The 19,049-nt window shown below is 51.1% G+C and overlaps 1 protein-coding gene across 1 annotated transcript in view; it reads right to left on the minus strand.

Moving 5' to 3' along the window:
* The window catches only part of AACS (acetoacetyl-CoA synthetase), a 60,905-nt gene that overhangs the window by 12,341 nt on the left and 29,515 nt on the right, over nt 1-19,049 (minus strand). Inside the window, exons 5-10 of the mRNA XM_011948391.1 lie at nt 15,591-15,671; nt 12,856-12,980; nt 6,591-6,655; nt 6,336-6,458; nt 2,967-3,080; nt 1,781-1,906 (exon numbers count right to left, since the gene is read on the minus strand). Of these exons, the coding sequence (XP_011803781.1) occupies nt 1,781-1,906; nt 2,967-3,080; nt 6,336-6,458; nt 6,591-6,655; nt 12,856-12,980; nt 15,591-15,671 (634 nt within the window). The remainder of the gene's footprint in view (nt 1-1,780; nt 1,907-2,966; nt 3,081-6,335; nt 6,459-6,590; nt 6,656-12,855; nt 12,981-15,590; nt 15,672-19,049) is intronic.

The following is a 19,049-nucleotide window of genomic DNA, read 5'->3' on the forward strand; positions in this document are numbered from 1 at the left end:
TAAAATTTACACCAAAGGGATGCTATGTCCTCTGTTCTTAAACTCTCGTTTTCACTTACTAACTTCCTGGGTATCTTTCCATACCAGCACATGGCCCGTTTACATTTTCACCTGGCATCATTTTTTAAGGTAACAATGTCCATAAACTTACTCCCAGTTGTGGAAAGGAAGGCTTGCTTTTGTTGCTTGGTTTTGCCATCACGCCATTTCCTATGCAGCCCAGGAATCTCTCAGCGCTGGTGCTTGAGGAATGGTCTAAGTGTAGCCTGTGTTCACCCTGTCCATGATAAACAGCTTCAGGTCTCATGATCTGATCTGCCTTTGTCTTTCCACATTTATTCATCTCTCTCACCTACACGTAGGAAGTATCAGAGGAAGCTACCTATAAAACTGACTTCATGATAGGATTATTCAAAGAGAAGCAAAATCTTACTCTAAAGGTAAGAGGACTACAAAAACAAAGCAATGATTTCAGCTCTGAGTTTCCTGGCAGCCAAGGCAAAATTGGAAATACAACACATCGCAAAGTACTTGTCTTCTCCAAGAATATCAGTTTCAAAGAGATTATCCTGAAATTAATCCTGAGAGACATCTATCACATGAACCCTTGCACATGTGACAAAAAAAAAAGTGACAGAAAAGAGTTTTCAAAGAGCAATGTTACAGAAGATGAAGGGCAGTCATTTCTTAGATGGATCCTCAAGCTGAGATTCTAATCCTTTTGGCCTCTCCTCCCAAGGCAGGAGCTCCTGCCCTCCTCTTTAGGGTCATCTGAAGAGTGTTTGTCTACATCCACTCTTGCTTTTCTGCATTCGTCTGTCTACACAGCTGCTCACAGCAGGAGCCAAGGTGGGGCACAGGTGCAGCAGGTATGCAGTGGAGGCTGAGCCACCCCTGGGGGGATGCCCCACGCTGCTGCAGAAAGGCGCTATTCCAGGCACAATGGCTTTTACGGTGACACGAAAACACGCAGGGCAGGAAGGATCCCTGGCAAATCCTACCACTTGCCGCTTTCTGATTCTCCATACGTGGTCTGTGCTAAACCAGATTACCTTTTGAGAGACTGCAGAAAGCAAGTACTGAGTATAAATAACTCCGGAACAGAAGGCTTGCTAAACGATGAATTATACAGCAGCAATAACTCGAGGCTGCTTATGAAATAAGATTAGAGGGAGGCAGGAATCAGAGCTTTAAATAAAAGACTTCCCTGCTTTGGGGCAAGGCACCACTCAAAAGATGACACCCAAGGGTGTCAGTCTATGTGAGAGTGACATGTCGGGTTGTAAATCCTTCCACCACAAAAGCGCTCTTCCTCTAGCATCTCCATGAGGACTGGATGATGGTGTGAGACATGAAGGAAGAGACCCGAGCCAGACGCCACTTCCACATGCCATTCCTCTTGAACAGGCAAGCATCACCCTGTTTCAGCGAGTGGGCCCTGCACCCTCCACCCTCCCACATGCAAACCAGAGGCTCGCGCCAGCTCCCAGCAGCAGGGGCTGGAGCCAAGAGGCTCTGGGCAGAGGTAGCTGAGATTCAACTAAACCAGATTACAGTTGCACACGATATCTTCAAGCTGAAGACAACAAGATATTGACCAAAAATTCATTATCGCCCCACTGGCAGAATGAGCTATAAGCAGCTTCTCCAAGCCCTGGTGGTGGGGGAAGGAAGACGGGAGGGGCAGGATGGGAGGGGAGGGACAAGGGTACAGAATTAGACATAGAAGGCCCAGCCAAGGCAGAGGCTGGGCAGCTCTTTCTGCATCTCTCCAACCGACCTGGGAATTTGGAGAAATACGCCTTCCTGTACTTGTTGCCATTCTCATCATTCCAGAAGTGTGTGGGCTGGCAAGGGATCGGCTTAGTACACACCAGCTCGCCGCTCTCTCCCCAGACCGCCTTTCCTGGTATGGGAGAATTAAAAATAAGCCCAACGCACACCACAGCCACACACCCTGGCTTATCTCTCTCTCTTTCTTAAGCTATTACTTATTATGCAATATTTCAGACATATACAAAAGTACAGAGATGGTCCACACCCACACACCTGTCATGGCAGCCTAATAATGCGTTCCTCCCAGATGGAGTCCCCTCCCTGTGTGCTCCCCAAAATCGCTGTCTGGGATGTAGTGATTTGTTACTCCCATGTGTGTTAACATTTCGGCTCCATCCACATGCATCCCTGAATAGCATATGTCGTCACTCTGCATGCCTCTGAACACACGCACACTGTCCTTCTGTGTCCCGGGTCTTCCTGTGCTCACTCAGCATGACATCTGGGTGGCTCGTTCGGGCTACTAGGACTCGCTGTGGTTCGTTCATATTCACCACTTAGTCCTTCTCCACCTGTGATCACAGAGTTTCTTCCTCTCAAGGATGGACATTTCTATTGTTCCCAATTTTGTTTTCCGTTACAAATCATGGGGCTACAAACATTCTTGCGTGTATCACAAGTAAGTCTTCCAGGAGTGGAATTCCTAGATCACAGGGCACGTATCCATCTTCAGCTTCACTGACTACTCCCACATTGCTCTGCAGAGCAGCTGCACTGAGCCCTGCTCACCCCTCCTAGCACAGCTGGATTTCTAGCTGCCAGGCCTGGCACACCGGGAGACTATCCCTTTAATGACCAGGTTCTCAGAAGCTCAGAGCTGGCTGCTGCCTGTGTATCCAGCACCAGGGTTCAGATGCAGGGCAGCGACCACCCACCTGCCCGCCGTTCCTGAGCACACAGGTCTCCACCTGTCCTCCAGCTCGACCCTGATCTCTCAGGGGCTGGGGATCAGGAGCCCAGTGGGTGTTAAGCCAAGCTGCGGGGAAAGGACATCACAACGCAAGTGACAGGGGCCTCCCCTCCAAGGGCTGTTTTGGAGAACTATCAGCAAGCAAAGTTACACATCCGAGCGCTCCCAAGCTCCCAACTCACGCCTAATCACAGAAAGAAACAGTTGGCGGAGCCATCACCTTCCTCGTTCCACGCCTCCACAGCCATGCCCAGGTTCCGGGCCTGAATCTCCCCTTTATACACAGGAAGAGAAAAATTGTGGCCCATGAAGCAGGAGATGATGTCGGTGCCTCCTGTAAGCAAAGGGAGATTCAAAATTCAGAAGCCCAAGACAAATTGCATTAAATTAATGAGCAACAAAGGAGAAAGTGCCAAGAGGACAAGTATCTAATCTCCCAGACACACACTGCAACATCCAGACAGGTCGGGCTTCTTTGCAGGGAGCAGTGGGAGAGGCGCTATGGAATTTGGAATGAACCCCCCACATCTGGTATTTGACATTTTGGCCGAGCCTTCCTGTTAGAGAATCCGCGAAGTGAATGACCTCCTGTGGTCATGCTGAAATTCAAGACTTAGGATGGTAGAAAATGGAAGCTTTGCCTGTGATATCCACCTGGCAGGCACTGCCTAGGCAGACCCGTGACATGGGAAGGCTCGAGTGCCATGGTTTACGTGGACTTAATGGTTAGAAAAACAGAAATGTGGCCAGGCGCAGTGGCTCACGCCTATAATCCTAGCACATTAGGAGGCCGATGTGGGCAGATTGCCTGAGCTCAGGAGTTCGAGACAAGCCTGGGCGACATGGCGAGACCCCATCTCTACTAAAAATACAAAAAATTAGCCAGGCGCGGTGGCACGTGCCTGTAAATCCAGCTACTCAGGAGGCTGAGGCACAAGAATCACTTGAACCCATGAGGCAGAGGTTGCAGTGAGCCAAGACTGTACCACTGCACTTCAGCCTGGGCGACAGAGCAAGATTCTGTCTCAAAAAAAAAAAAAAGAAGAAAAAAGAAATAAAAGTTCCCAGCTGCAAGACCGTGGAGTGTGATTTTCTTTCTTTCTTCAGGCAGTGAATAAAATGTGATATCTTCTCTGCCATTTCATGTCACTGACTGACATGTCCCAAGAAAATGAGTGAGTCACGTTCGTTTCTGCCACCATCGAGATCTGAGCAGGGCTCCTGACCTCCTGCTGCTCTCCCCGCTGGTGGGAATGTCTCAGACCCCCCATCTCAGGCTGAGGAACCAACGGTGGGGAGGAAGGTTGGCGGGTCAGCCTCAGGCTTCGGGCAAATGGCACCTCTTAAAGAGGTGCTTTGAGAGTATGTTTTTAAATCACAAGGAGAAAAATCAGAACTACAAATGTGTAAAACAAAAAAAATAAAAGTGACCCAGGCCAGGCACGGTGGCTCATGCCTGTAATCCCATCACTTTGGGAGGCCAAGGTGGGAGGATCACTTGAGCTTAGGAGTTCAATAACAGCCTGGGCAACATGGTGGAACCCCATCTCTACAAAAAATAAAAAAACACAGCTGAGCATGGTGGCATACACCTGTGGTCCTAGCTATTCAGGAGGCTGAGGTGGGAGGATCACTTGAGCCTGGGAGGTGGAGGCTGCAGTGAACCATGATCACGTCACTGTGCACTCCAGCCTGGGCAACAAAGCAAAACCCCGTCTTTGAAAAAAAAAAGTGACCCAAAGATTTCTATGGGCGGCAAAGGAATCAACTTTTTTTTTTTTTTTTTGAGACAGAGTCTCGCTCTGTCGCCCGGCCTGGAGTGCAGTGGCCGGTTCTCAGCTCACTGCAAGCTCCACCTCCCGGGTTTACGCCATTCTCCTGCCTCAGCCTCCGAGTAGCCAGGACTACAGGCACCCGCCACCTCGCCCGGCTAGTTTTTTGTATTTTTTAGTAGAGACGGGGTTTCACCGTGTTAGCCAGGATGGTCTCGATCTCCTGACCTCGTGATCCACCCGTCTCGGCCTCCCAAAGTGCTGGGATTACAGGCTTGAGCCACCGCGCCCGGCCAGGAATCAACTCTTAAGTCACGTGAAGGGGGATTGAGGTGTGTACCCTAAACTACATCTGTGTAAAAAGGGGGTGCTCTCACCCCATTTACACACACTCACAAACACACACTCAAGCACACACGCTCACCTATACACAGAACATCTCTGAAGGAAACGACATCGGCTTCCGTGGGGAAGGAGGACGGCAGCAACGAGGATACCTTTGTGAACTCTGAATTTTTTTTACCACGTGTAGGAACCATGTTCTAAAGCACAACTTTATGTTAAGAAAAAAGTTATGAGAAAAATGCACTTGGGGGCCAGACACAGTGGCTCACGCTTATAATCCCAGCACTTTGGGAGGCCAAGGTGGGTGGATCACCTGAGGTCAGGAGTTCAAGACCAGCCTGACCAACATGGTGAAACCCCATTTCTATTAAAAACATAGAAAAATTAGCTGAGCATGGTGGCACATGCCTGTAATCCCAGCTACTTGGGAGGTTGGGGCATGAGAACTGCTTGAACCCAGGAGGTAGAGGTTGCAGTGCGCTGAGATCGCACCCACTGCACTCCAACCTGGCTGACAGTGCTAGACTCTGTCTCAAAAAAAAAAAATTTTTTTCACTTGGAATCCACATATAATACACCCATATTATACACACGAGTGTGCATGTACACATCCATATATTCCTGTTTTTCACCTGCAAAAATGACCGCACCTTGTAATTCTGCAATCTGATTTTTTCACTCATCATGACCATGTTTCAATGTCCATCAGTGTATTTCTTCACTTCTAATGGCTGCATAAATTAAGAATGTGCCCTAAATTATTCAATCAATTTCCTTCTGCTGGGCATACAGGTAGCGTCAACTTTTTACTTATATAAACAATGTTGCAATATTTGTCCTTCCATGCAGTGGATTCTCACTATTGGCGGATTCTGTTTTTGGGAATTTGCCTACTCACTAAAATGTACGTGTAGCCTCCAGATCTATAATCTGGAGCTTCTGCAGTCACTCTCAGACATTGCAGAGCAGTGAAAACCCGAAGTCACCCAGGCACATTCTCCCCGAGGTCACACGAGGCGACACAGCCTCCCTGCCTCGCTCTCACACGCAGGAGACCGGGGCACGGTGGGTTAGGGTGCCCTGTTCCCGGGCTTGGCATCCCAGCTCTGGCATCTGACAGTGGGGTTGCCTTGGGCAAGTCACTCAATGCTTCTGAACTGCATTTTCTCTTTCCCAAGATAAAAAATATAGAACCTACCAAGATGTATTGTTTTGGATTTTAAGACTATAATCGATGTGAGAGGTGTGTGTATATAAATGTATTTCCCCCAGGAGCAAGGGTTCCATATGGGCTGACTCAGAGTTCACAGTGACTTCGCGGAGCATCACTGCCTCAGATAATGAGAAGGTATTGTGTGTACTGGCTGCCCAGCGGACCGTGTCCTTGGGATGAATCCAAGCACTGGGCAGAGGTGTGCATACTTATGGGGCCGACAGGGATGGCTGGAAGAACCGTCCCCCCAGGGCCATACCTGAGATGGAGCCCAGGAGGATGTTGCTCTTGATGCACCTGTAGACATACTCGTAGCTCTGGGCTTTCAGTGGGGAGCCAGTGGACAGGATCGTGTGGAGCATCTGAAGACTGTGGGTTTCCACTGGGGCAAAGAATCACCAAAAGATTAAAACTAAACCCAGTGCCTGAAGCCTCACGCGCAAGCAGGAAATAGGATGGATTTAATTTCCTTGATTGGCAGTACGGGGAATGAATATTAAAGAGGCACACTCACCCGGCTTCATGGCCTTCTCTTCCAGCACCGACAGCCACTTGGCCCCGGTTACCAGGACAGTGATGCTAGGGTGTGGGCGGGAAAGAAAACACCAGAAACTCTTCAAGGCTCTTGTACCACAGCTTTCTAAAGTTAGTGATTTATTTCTGAAAAGTTTGCAAAACCCAAGAGAGAGCAGTTTTCTGGGTTGAACTCATACTTCGTGTTTACTCAAGTCTGAGTCACGGCACCTGCCTTGCTCATGGGCGCACCTGACTGCTCTTTATGCTGATTCCAGCACGCAGGGCCAGTTCCCTTTACCACGAGGCTTCACATACCACAGCAGCTCACCTGAACCCATTATCTTCCCAGCTGCAGAGTATTTTATCTTGGGGGACCAAAGGAGGCCATAAAATCAAGTCCTCTCAAATTCTATCCTCACACATTCATTCACCAATGAAGAGAGGGCTACAGAATTATTATAATTTTTTTTTTTTTTAGACAGAACCTCCTTCTGTTGCCTAGGCTGGAGTGCAGTGGTGCAATCACAGCTCACTGCAGCATCCAACTCCTGGGCTCAAGTGACTCTCCCACCTCAGCCTCCCAAGTAGCTAGAGCTACCAGTGTATGCCACCACGCCCAGCTAAGAGACAGGGTCTTGCTATGTTGCCAGGCTGGTCTTGAACTCCTGGGCTCAAGCGATCCTCCTGCTTTGGCCTCCCAAAGTGCTGGGACAAATTTTTTATTTGTTAAAACATGTGCCATACTTGAAACTCCACCCATCCCCTTTTCTTTTTTTTTTGAGACGGAGTCTCGCTCTGTCACCCAGGCTGGAGTGCTGTGGCCGGATCTCAGCTCACTGCAAGCTCCGCCTCCCAGGTTCGGGCCATTCTCCTGCCTCAGCCTCCCAGGTAGCTGGGACTACAGGCGCCGCCACCTCGCCCAGCTAGTTTTTTGTAGTTTTTAGTAGAGACGGGGTTTCACCGTGTTAGCCAGGATGGTCTCGATCTCCTGACCTTGTGATCCGCCCGTCTCGGCCTCCCAAAGTGCTGGGATTACAGGCTTGAGCCACCGCGCCCGGCCCCCTTTTCTTAAACAAGTTCACATTTTTATGAAACTCAGAAAAGTGCAGCTCTTCTTGAATGTTCAGAATCCACAGTTCTATGCATTTGTGCTCACAGAACGACACACGCTGCTGAATATACATCACTGCGTTTTCAAGGGCAGCCCTAACACGCTATTTCCTTCCTCAGCTTTTCTTCCAGCCAGGTGGCCCTTCACATGTAAACTCAGTCGGCCCAACTAAAGAACATTGTTCTCTTCGGGGCCTAGAGGAGGCTGTGAGATTCAGACTCTTCTGGGTCACTCTGGGCAGCAGAACCTCAGTCCTGCACATCCGGTGGAGAGACCCATCCCAAGGAAGACTGTCGTGGCACTTGCTGTCTGAAGCCACGAGGCAACACGGTACAGAACATCTCAGAATTCAGGGCTGGCTGGGCTGGGCGTGGCTAAGGCAAGGGCAGGGTGGGTCTCCCTCCAGTCAAGGAGGCAGGTTACCGCGGTCCTTCCACCTCCCACACCTTCATCCTCTTACTTCCCCAGACCCACCCTGCCACCAACAAAGCCACCACTGTACCCTGGAGATGGCGGGAGTTTTGGGGGAGGGAGACTAGCTCCTCCCACCGTCCCCCATGCTTCTTTCACAAACTCAGAGTTTGATTAACTACTTCAACATCCTAGCCAAGGATGAAGGTGTCACTCCCTTTGCAAGTATCACTAACAGAGGATGGAGACCTCATGACTCTAATGGTGACCACCCGGCCCTGAGCAGCAGTGAGCACCTCCAGCTACAGGTACAAAGCTCTCCAATCAACAGGCACACCCAAACAACACAGGGGTTTTGTGCAATCCCCCCACTGCCTGCCCCCAGAAAACTTGAAGGCTGTCTGTGATTTTAAAGTGCATCTAAGTGCAGGCAAGACTCTGCAAACCCTGATCTTGGTGAGGCTCCGCCAGCACTCAGAGGTGGTGCTCTCCGGCCTGTGAGTCACAGCCCTGCTTGTCTGAAGAAACAGCAAAGTCCTCCATCTATCTACAGGGTACACGTAAGACGGTTAGGAAATTCAATCCCATTCAGCTCTTGGAAGCACGGGAGCCCACCTGCAGGCACTCATGCCACGTCTTATTTCTAGCAAGTACTGTAGGGGTCGCTGCACAAAAGCATGAGACAGCGTCAGGGCCCTAAACCGTTGGGACCCAGTGCCCATGACTGCTCGGAGCCCTGTGCGGAGCCAAGTGTGGATTAGCCCACAGGCAGCCCCTCCAGGGTTGCCACTGCGCCGGTGGGCTCAGCAATCTCAGTCTCTCGGCTTCTGCCCCTGCCCTGGCAATGCTCTCTTAGCTCAGGCGCTACGTCGCCCTTTGTTGTTGGTTTGTTTGTTTTCTGAGATGGAGTCTGTCTGTGTCACTCAGGCTGGAGTACAGTGGGGCGATCTTAGCTCACTGCAACATCTGCCTCCAGGGTTCAAGTGATCCTCCTGCCTCAGCCTCCCAAGTAGCTGGGATTATAGGCCTGCACCACCACACCTGGCTAATTTTTGTATTTTTTGTATTTTTAGTAGAGATGGGGTTTCACCATGTTGGCCAGGCTGGTCTCCAACTCCTGCCATCATGATCCGCCCACCTCAGCCTTCCAAAGTGCTGGGATTACAGGTGTGAGCCACCGCACCCGGCCTACACTGCCCTTTTAATAACATGAACCAGATCAGCGTTCTCATGATTCAGTGTCCACTGCTGTTCCATTCCACTCGGGGAAAAACTCACCCTTCAAGCAGCCCCAAGAGTCCCCGCCCCTCCGACCCCCGCTCCTGCCCCCAGCCCCGCATCAACCCTTCACACTGGGGCCACAGGAGACCCCTCCCAGCTTCCACAACACGTGGATCTTAGGCCCACTTCCTGGTGGTTCCCTCTGCCTGAAGCACACGTCCCCAGTTCTGCAAAAGTAGTTCCTGAACGTTCCGGCCTCAGCTCAAATGTCAAGACCTCTTGAGGACTCCCTGACCCCAGGTCTCTGACAGCACTCCTCAGAGCCCGAGGTTGGCCTCTCTTTTCCTTACCTTCCCCCTCCCAGTACAAGCCCCATGAGGACAGAGCGTGCTGGCCCCTGGTCGCTGCTGTGTAGCCCCCAGGACCCAGCAGGGAGCCTGGTTCACAGCACACAGTCCAGCACACACTGGGTGCAGATCCTGGCAAAGTGCTGTCCAACCCATGCACTTCCTTAGAAGGACAAGCCTGCTCACCCACGAGGCCCCGCCCCCTAGAACCACCTTAGACAATGGCCCCATTCAGAGACAGGCAAAACCGGGCAACCCAGACAACGTCCACGCCTGCCCCACAACTAGCAAACTGGACAAAGTCCCCAGGGTCCTGGCCCTAATTCTATCCAGAATAGTCCCCTCACTAGAACCCAGAATCACACCCCTGTGAAGAAGAAAATTCATCTTTTAAAATTATCTTGTCTGTGCCTACAAAATAAATGCTCTTTGATGGAAGGTGTCAATAAGGCTGGGAGCTGACATGCCGGTAATCAATAGAGATCCCACCCCACATTTACTAACAGACGTGGGTTTTAAGCAGAGGCACTGAGACAGCACCACGAGGACTGTGCCTGCCCTGTGCACCTCTTGCTTTCAACTGCTGCACAGCATTCAGTTTCCAGGAGGTGGACAGAACCGAGCTCAAGTGTCCTTCCCTCCCAGCACCGGCTCTCTCTCACTGCTGGTGGCGACCAGTGCAGTGGTTTAAGGCCCACATCCTTCTGAGAGCCCCTCACCCGCAGCCCCTGCCCAGGTGCCGAGTCACACCTGCCTCACCAAACTGCACAGGAAGCTCTCCCAGGCAGGGCGAAGGCCACTTCCAGAGGGAGCCCTGTGACAGCATGACCACACCTCAGTCAGCCTCAGTGCTCTGGCCAACCTAGGGCCCGTGATTATGGCACGGAACCAGCCACCGTGCTGTGAACACTCGCACATGTACGAGTGTGCACAGGCACATGCACACATACACAAGGCACACATGCATCCACACGTACAGCAAACATTCAGAGCTGCATGCATACACACACCCACCTATACATGCACACACATCCATGCGCTCACTTGCACTCTCACATGTATTTGTACACACTCATGCACATATGCAATCCCACACTCCCTTTCACATGATCACGCTACATGCACATGCACACACACTTTCACATACACTTCTGCACACATGCAGACTCACACCCATGCACACACAGAGCAGGGTCTCCCTGGGACGCTTCATCCCTGGATCTCATTAGCACTGGGCCCCAATGATGTACACTTCCCTCTCCACCCCTCCTCCAGTAACCCCCGACCCAGTGCATGCCTCCCCAACACACCAATAAAAGTTCCTCCACCTGGAGCCCGGCTTAAGGGTAAAAGGGTAAAGATGCTAAAGCCATCTGAAGTTCCCAGGGATTTGATTAACCTTTTGCTGGAAACAATCTCATTAGGAAATAGCCTTCCTCACTAAGATTGTAAGCCAAATGTCAGGATTTAAATATTACCCAGACCAAGTTACAATTAAAATGTTAATGGCCAAGGATTTAAAAACCTGAGTGGCTCCTGTTTGCCCCATGAACAGATTCAGACACAGAGTAATTAGGACACTTCAGAGCATGGTTGTTTCTGGGCCCCTGGAGCTCTGGCGACTTCTATATTCTTATCTCTAGAAACTGTCATTAGGCCAAGGGTGACCAAGACCACTGTGGCCAGAACACGCTAGCCAGTTGTGATTAACTCATCAGCGAAGCGCTGAAGAGACTGGATCTCCTGATGCCTTCTAATCATGATGATGATGGGGGCGGGGGACAGCAGCAGGGACCACCACACCTATACCCATTTGCATAATTCTCAGGCACCAGGAGGGTACCCAATGTGTCTCTCCTAACTGGCTCCTGCCACTGCTCATGGGATTCCTGTCTACTGTCCAGCCAGGGCCACAGGAAAGAAGTGACCACCTCCAGGGGCCCCAGGAAGCACTCAGTGCAGTTATGATGAGGCGACCCTAGAAGACAGGTGGCTGCCAGCCCCAAGGGATGGCTAGGGACAAACAGAGCTCTCCTTCTGCCAGTGGGTTCAGGAGAAAGGTGGCAGGAAATCCAAACACCACGCAGCCCCCCAGGCACAGGTTCTGCACCCACCCCTCACGAACTCATCCACACACCTCCCCTGTGCATTCAGCCTTCACCTCACTTCATCTCTGATGTGTTTTAGCTGTCCCCACCCAAATCTCACCTTGAACTGTAGCTCCTATAATCCCTGCGTGTCGTAGGAGGGACCTAGTGGGAGGTAATTGAATCATGGGGGCAGGTTTTTCCCGAGCTGCTCTCTTGATAGTGAGTAAGTCTCACGAGATCTGATGGTTTTATAAAGGACAGTTCTCCTGCACACGCTGTCTTGGCAACGCTGTCTTGCCTGTTGCCATGTAAGACATGCCTTTGCTCCTCATTCACTTTTCATCGTGATTATGAGGCCTCCCCAGCCACGTGAAACTCTGAGTCCATCCAACCTCTTTTTCTTTATAAATCACCCACTGTCGGGTATTTCTTCATAGCAGTATGAAAATGGATGAATACAATCTCACTCCTGAGTCTGCAGAACCTGTGTGAAACAGGACTCTAAGTGACCCTCAGTTTTCCTCCTTTTGCTGGGAAATGCCACAACTAGAGAAATAAGATCAATGCACAGCCCGATGACTGCAGCTGACAACACCGTACTGTGTAAGTGCTGGAACTTTGATAAGAGAGTCCATTTCAGGTGCTCTCCTTGCTAAAAACAAAAAGGTAACTGTGTGAGGAGATGCAAATGCGAATTTGCCTGACTGCAGTACTCATTTCACTACGTGTATACACAGCAAAATACCATGCTGCGTGCCTTACGATACATACAATTTTTACTAAAAAGTAATCTTAAAAATAGAAATAGATTCTTAAAAGAAATGAGATCGCATGCTGCCCATAGGATTTTTCTCAGCCCTCACTCTGGAGGGAAGAGCCCTGGCCCTTGGCGTCCCTCCCTTCTTAACAGTTTCACCTTCTGCTTCTGGCACCTCCCACACCCTCCTCTTGGAGAGGGGGCGTCCACAAAGGCAGAGCATTCTGGAGACTGCCCCGAAGGCAGGCACGACTCTGCATCTGATCCCAAGGAGCCTTCCTGGTGCTGCCTGTCCCTTGCTTTGAGCACGGCATCTTGGTACCTACCCTATCCTGTCCACCAGGTCCCAGAGCACGTTGGGCGTGGGCACCAGCGGGGAGCCATCATACAAGACCACGGCCGCTCCTGTGGCCAGAATGGACACCATCCAGTTCCACATCATCCAGCCGGCCTGCGAAGACAGGAGGGGTGCGGCTTCAGTGGGCGCTAGGCAGCTCCCCCCAGCGCTGCCCGCTCAGCTTCCTATGTCCCTGGGAAACCGCCTAAGATGGAGCCACAGGTTGGCGCTAACTGCCCATTTCAAACGCAGGACATTCTGGCCCAGCAACTCCACGTCTAAGAATGGATCGCACAGACATATTCACACATGTGCATGAAGACGCGTCACAGAATGTGTGCTGCACCCTTACTGGTGACAGAGACAAAACAATGTAGGTGTTATCAACACAAGAAAGGTCACAGGAGGTGCACACTTGCTACTGACACTCCTCCACAGTCACTGAACCCACCTGCGGCGTTCTGAACAGCACCTGGCCCCCAGCAGTACGACGGCAGCCATTGCACAGCCATGAAACAGAATGAGGTCCAGAGTGACACGGAACCATCCCCAAGACATTGTTCATCCATGATGAATGGTGTCAGGAACCTGCCTCCTGCCTGCCACAGCCTAGGGCTGTCCCCAAATCACATGGGCTATAGTGACCCAAAACCAACGTCCCCTGGAAGGCCCACCCACACCGACTTCCCATGCACAAAGGCAAAGGGCACAAGGACACAGCCAGAGGTCTCCATTTAGTTGAGTTGCTTTCTTCCTTTTTTTTTTTTGCCCTGAGACAAGGTCTCACTCTGTCACCTAGGCTGGAGTGCAGTGGCACAATCAGAGCTCACTACAGCCTCGACCTCCTAACCTCAAGTGATCCTCCTGCCTCAGCCTCCCATGTAGCTGGGACCACAGATGTGAGCCACCACACCCAGCTAATTTTTTTATTTTTTGTAGATGAGGTCTCACTTTGTTGTCCAGGCTAGTCTTGAACTCCTGGCCTCAAGGGATCCTCCTGCCTCAGCCTCACAAAGTGCTGGGATTACAGGCATGAGCCACTGCACCTGGCCATTGAGCTGCTTTCTGAATAGGTCTTAATGTACTTGTTCAGTTTCTTTTATTGAGGAACTACTCCCCAAAGAGGAAACCAGTGCCTGGAAACCCCAAGCAGCATAGCATTCCTGGCCACCTTATTGTCCAACAAAGCTGCTAAGAGTTGAGTCAAGGCCTGTTGGCCTTGTAATCCCAGCATTTTGCAGGGCAAGGTGGGAAGATCACTTGAGCTCAGGAGGTTGAGACCAGCCTGGGTAACTCAGTGAGACCTGGTCTCTATGGAAAAACAATTTTTTTTTTTTTTTTTTAAGACGGAGTCTCACTCTGTCACCTAGGCTGGAGTGCAGTGGCACAATCTCAGCTCACTGCAATCTCTGCCTCCTGGGTTCAAGCGATCCTCCCACCCCAGCCTCCCAAGTAGCTGGGATTACAGGTGTCCACCACTACACCTAGCTAACTTTTTTGTATTTTTAGTAGAGACAGGGTTTTACCATGTTGGCCAGGCTGGTCCTGAACTCCTGACCTCAAGAGATCTACCTACCTCATCCTCCCAAAGTGTTAGGATTACAGGCATGAGCCACCGTGCCTGGCCTCTAGAAAAAAAAATTTTTTTTAATTAGCCAGGCATGGTGGAGTGCACCTGTGGTCTCAGCTACTTGGAGGCTGAGGTGGGAGGATTACTTGAGCCCAGGAGTTTGAGGCTGCAGTGAGCCATGATCACCACTGCACGCTAGCCTGAGCAACAGAGTGAGACGCTGTCAAAAGAAAAGAAGAAAGGCAAAGGGAAAAAGGGGGACAAAAGGCAAAGGGAAAATGGGAAAGGAAGGGAGGGGTAGGGAGGGGAAGGGAGGGGAAAGAAAGGGAAGGGGAAGGAAGGGAGGGGAAGGAAAGGAGGGAGGGGAAGGAAGGGAGGGAGGGAGGGTGGGTCACAGTACAGGCTGGGCCCAGGGCTGCAGGACATGAAACAACTGCCACCGAGGCTGCTGTTAGAACCCAGGTGGGGAGGCCGGGCGTGGTGGGGAGGCCAGGCATGGTGGCTCACACCTGTAAACCCAGCACTTTGGGAGGCCGAGGCGGGCCGATCATGAGGTCAGGAGATCGAGACCATCCTGGCTAACATGGTGAAACCCCATCTCTACTAAAAATACAAAAAATTAGCTGGGCGTGGTGGCGCCCGCCTGTAGTCCCAGCTACTCAAGGCTGAGACAGAAGAATCACTTGAACCCGGGAGGCAGAGATTGCAGTGAGCTGAGATCGAGCCACTGCACTCCAGCCTGGGCAATAAAGCTAGACTTCGTCTCAAAAACAAACAAACTAACTCGGCACAGAAGCACCACTCAGTACCTGTAGCTAGATCATTCTGGAAGCTCTTGATGTTTTCAGTTCTCCTCTGGGGTAAAATACACTTGCTTTAACTTGTCCTAACCTTTTGTCTTTCAGTGCTCAGCAAGGGCAGGAAGCCCTCCAACACCTTGAGTTGAGTTCTGGTGTCGTGGCGTGGATTCCAAGCTGCGGAGGCGGGGTGGGTGGAAGAGCAGGCCCAACTCGACACCGAGCGCTGGGGAAGCCCTCACCACAGTGCAGCACAGGCCGGCGCCCAGGGAACCCTTTACCATGTGTCACGGGCTGGTGTCAGGGGAAGCCCCTACCGTGGTCTAGCACAGGCCAGCACCTTGGGGAAGCCCTTACCGTGGTGTAGCACAGGAGGATGTCACTGCTGGTCATGTTGCCGTGCAGCAGATGCTCCTTCAGATGCTGGATGAGGGTGCCCTGCAGGGGAGACACGAGGAGTGGGTGCTCTCTGTTAGGCGTACAGTACCAGGAACCTGGTACCTGGCCCACGCGCTGCTCAGATGCTGCCAGGAAGAAGCCCCAGCAGATTCCCATTTTCCTTCCTGGGAGAAGCAGACTTGGGAGGCTCCCCGCTCTCCCCTGTGATGAGCTATGCCCCCATATCCCTCTGCCCCGAGAGCTAGCGTGGCTTGTAGTCTGGAGAGGAAAACCCTGACAATCCTGTCTGCCCTCAAGCTCTCAGTGCCCAGGACATCAAGGGTACCACGGAGGCCCACCAGCTTCAGGCAGAACAGAAGTGACCCTTACTGAGAAGAGAGTCAACGAGCAAAAGACCAGGGCCTAACCCTTGCAGGACAGGTGCTAGCCCAGCCTCATGGGGAATAGGGAACACGGGGGTGAGGGGGATGTGGTGGGGGTGGGGCGCCGGCAACAGAGCAAGACTGTAGCTGGGACTCACGTTCAAGATCGGGGTTCAGGAATGCCTCAGCTGAGCGGACAGCACAAGACCCTGCTTCTGGCTAAAACACCCAAGCAGACCCGCTCCCTCCCACCCACTATACACTATTACCTTCAATTTTGGTGCTTAATAGGCAATATATTTGCACGGTCCAGAACTCTGAAGCAGATACTATGAAAAGCCGTCCTTTCTCCCTGTCCTATACCCAGTTCTCCCCAGAGGCAGCCAGTCCTAGCAGTTTCCTGTGAATGTCTTTCTTGCTGATGCCAGTACATATTTATTAAGGCCATTTTGTTCATTGTGACCCAGTGTCCCACACTTTGCCTTTTCCACCCAACAGCATACCTGGGACATCTTCCTTGGCATGCCAGGAGCTCCCTCATGTCTGTTTACAACTATATAATCTTCCACTGCCCAGAACACACTTGTTCCAAGCAACTGTGTGTGTCTGGCAGGGGCAGGGAGGAGAGGAAGCTTCCCATCGCCAGGCACAACAAAAAGAGCAGAGCCAGCAGCCCCTGCACCCATCACTCCACACTCCCAGCCTCGGTTTTCCTATCTTTCCAGTGGATCTTGTACAAGATCCTGAGGACAGACGGGATGCTGCCCCTTCAGTGACCACTGCCCTTCAGTCTGGTCCACAGATGTGAGCTTCTGGCTCATGACACAGGTGCTTCTGGTTGTGGAGGGCCTAGAGGGCTGAAGCAAGGACTTGTATATTAAAACCTAGTCATGAAGGCCCTCATCATACCCAAGGGAAAAGCTTCCCAAAGCCAGTTGCAGGAGACGATCCCTTTAAGAGCTCAACAGGAACAATCCTATCCAACACAGGCTCCCATTCAGGAGCCAAAATTCTTATTCCAGAGTCCATCCCAAACAGGCAACTGCCACCCGGCCCACAAACAGCTGCAACTGAAGCCTCCAGAGACTGCCAGGCAGATGGGCAGATGCTGTCTGATATGATTTGGCTCCATGTCCCCATCCAAATCTCAACTTGAATTGTATTCCCATAATTCCCACATGTTGTGGGAGGGACAAGGTGGGAGATAATTGAATCATGGGGGCAGTTTCTCCCATACTATTCTCACGGTAGTGAATCAGTCTCATGAGATCTGATGGTCTGATAAGGGGAAACCCATTTCATTTGGTTCTCATTCTCTCTCTTCGCCTGCTGCCATCCATGTAAGATGTGACTTGCTCCTCCTCGCCTTCTGCCATGATTGTGAGGGCTCCCCAGCCACGTGGAACTGTTAAGTCCATTAAACCTTCCTTTTGTAAATTGCCCAGTCTCAGTATATCTTTTTTTTCAGACAGAGTCTTGCTCTGTCACCACGCTGGAGTGCGGCAGTGCAATCTCAGCTCAGTGCAACCTCCACCTCCCAGGTTCAAGCGATTCTCCAGCCTCAGCCTCCCGAGTAGCTGGGACTACAGGCGCACACCACCAGGCCCAGGTAATTTTTTATTTCCAGTAGAGACAGGGTTTCACCATGTTGGCCAGGCTGGTCTTAATCTCTTGACCTCGTGATCTGCCCACCTTAGCCTCCCAAAGTGCTGGGATTACAAGCGTGAGCCACCATGCCCAGCCCTCAGTATGTCTTCATCAGCAGCATGAAAACAGACTAACACACTGCCCTTTTCTGCAGTTCCCCGAGACTGCCTCCAGGCTCTGGAAGCTGAGCCGCAGGGTGGAGTTTAACAAGAATCCCCAGTGAGGGTCAAGAGACAGCCTCCCCTTCCCTTCCCCAGGTACTCAAAAGCTTCTTAGAAAGTTCCATGGCACTCTGTTCTCATGGACAGTGGGTAGGCAATAATTTGGGGGTGACAAACTTTTCAGGAACTGTCTCCATGAACTAAATCTTTCCGCAAATCCACCTAAAGGACAGGGAACTCTGATTCTAAGAGCCTATGGCAAATCCCTCTCCCGTTTTCTTTTTCACTTGAAATCAGATTTAACTCTGCAGCTTCACCCACGTGGTCTGCTGAGAGCACAGCGGAGCTACAAGCCCGCATTCGTTCAGTGGTTCATTAGCCTCATTCTCTCAGACGGCACAAAACGAACAATGGGCCCTAATCCTCTCCCAATAATTTCTCTGTGTGAATCTTAACAAGTTACATCCATTGTTTTTCCCTTAATTCTTAAATATTTATGGTCAAGTCTGAATGCTTTCCCTGAGGGTAAGGCAGCATAAACGGCATGGTTTCCTGGGTCTCGGCGCCAGAGAGTAACTTCATGTAAAGGAAGAGAACGGGGAACCGCTTTCTGACACCCTTCATGGACTTAGGAAACACAAGCCAACAAACCAGTAACATAACCCCCACCCCACTAAATCAGGAAGATTATGGGCCCCTAGGACTCTGGCCTATGTTGCCTCACTGTTTTCAAGTTTGTGGTCAAGATAACTCTAGAAAACGAGCAACGCTCTTAGTCACTTCTCCAGAGATGCAAGAGCCCAGTGAAGATGGAGTACATATAATTTTTCCCGATTTTTCCACACACTAAATATATCAGGCATGATCATTTTATGAGCAAGCTATATTATATCTAATACATTTTATGCCCCTCTTAAAAAAAAATGACACGCCCTATGCAAAGAGCACTAAAAATAAAGTACAGTTACACATTTCCATTTATCCTAAAATGTCTTGTTTGGCCACACACACCCGCCCCCGCCCTTGTCCGCAAGATTTCTAAAAATGCTCATCTCGGTGGCTTATTAACAGACCTGCGCCCAGGTGCACGAGGGCTGCCCTTTCACAGGGAAAATGCGATTCCAACCACACCTTAGACTGTGAACATACCCCAGCTGGCTTTCATAAAATCAGATTATCGGCCGGGCGCGGTGGCTCAAGCCTGTAATCCCAGCACTTTGGGAGGCCGAGACGGGCGGATCACGAGG

The sequence above is a fragment of the Colobus angolensis genome, unplaced genomic scaffold, assembly GCF_000951035.1.
Source record: "Colobus angolensis palliatus isolate OR3802 unplaced genomic scaffold, Cang.pa_1.0 Scaffold28, whole genome shotgun sequence".
NCBI lineage: Eukaryota > Metazoa > Chordata > Mammalia > Primates > Cercopithecidae > Colobus > Colobus angolensis.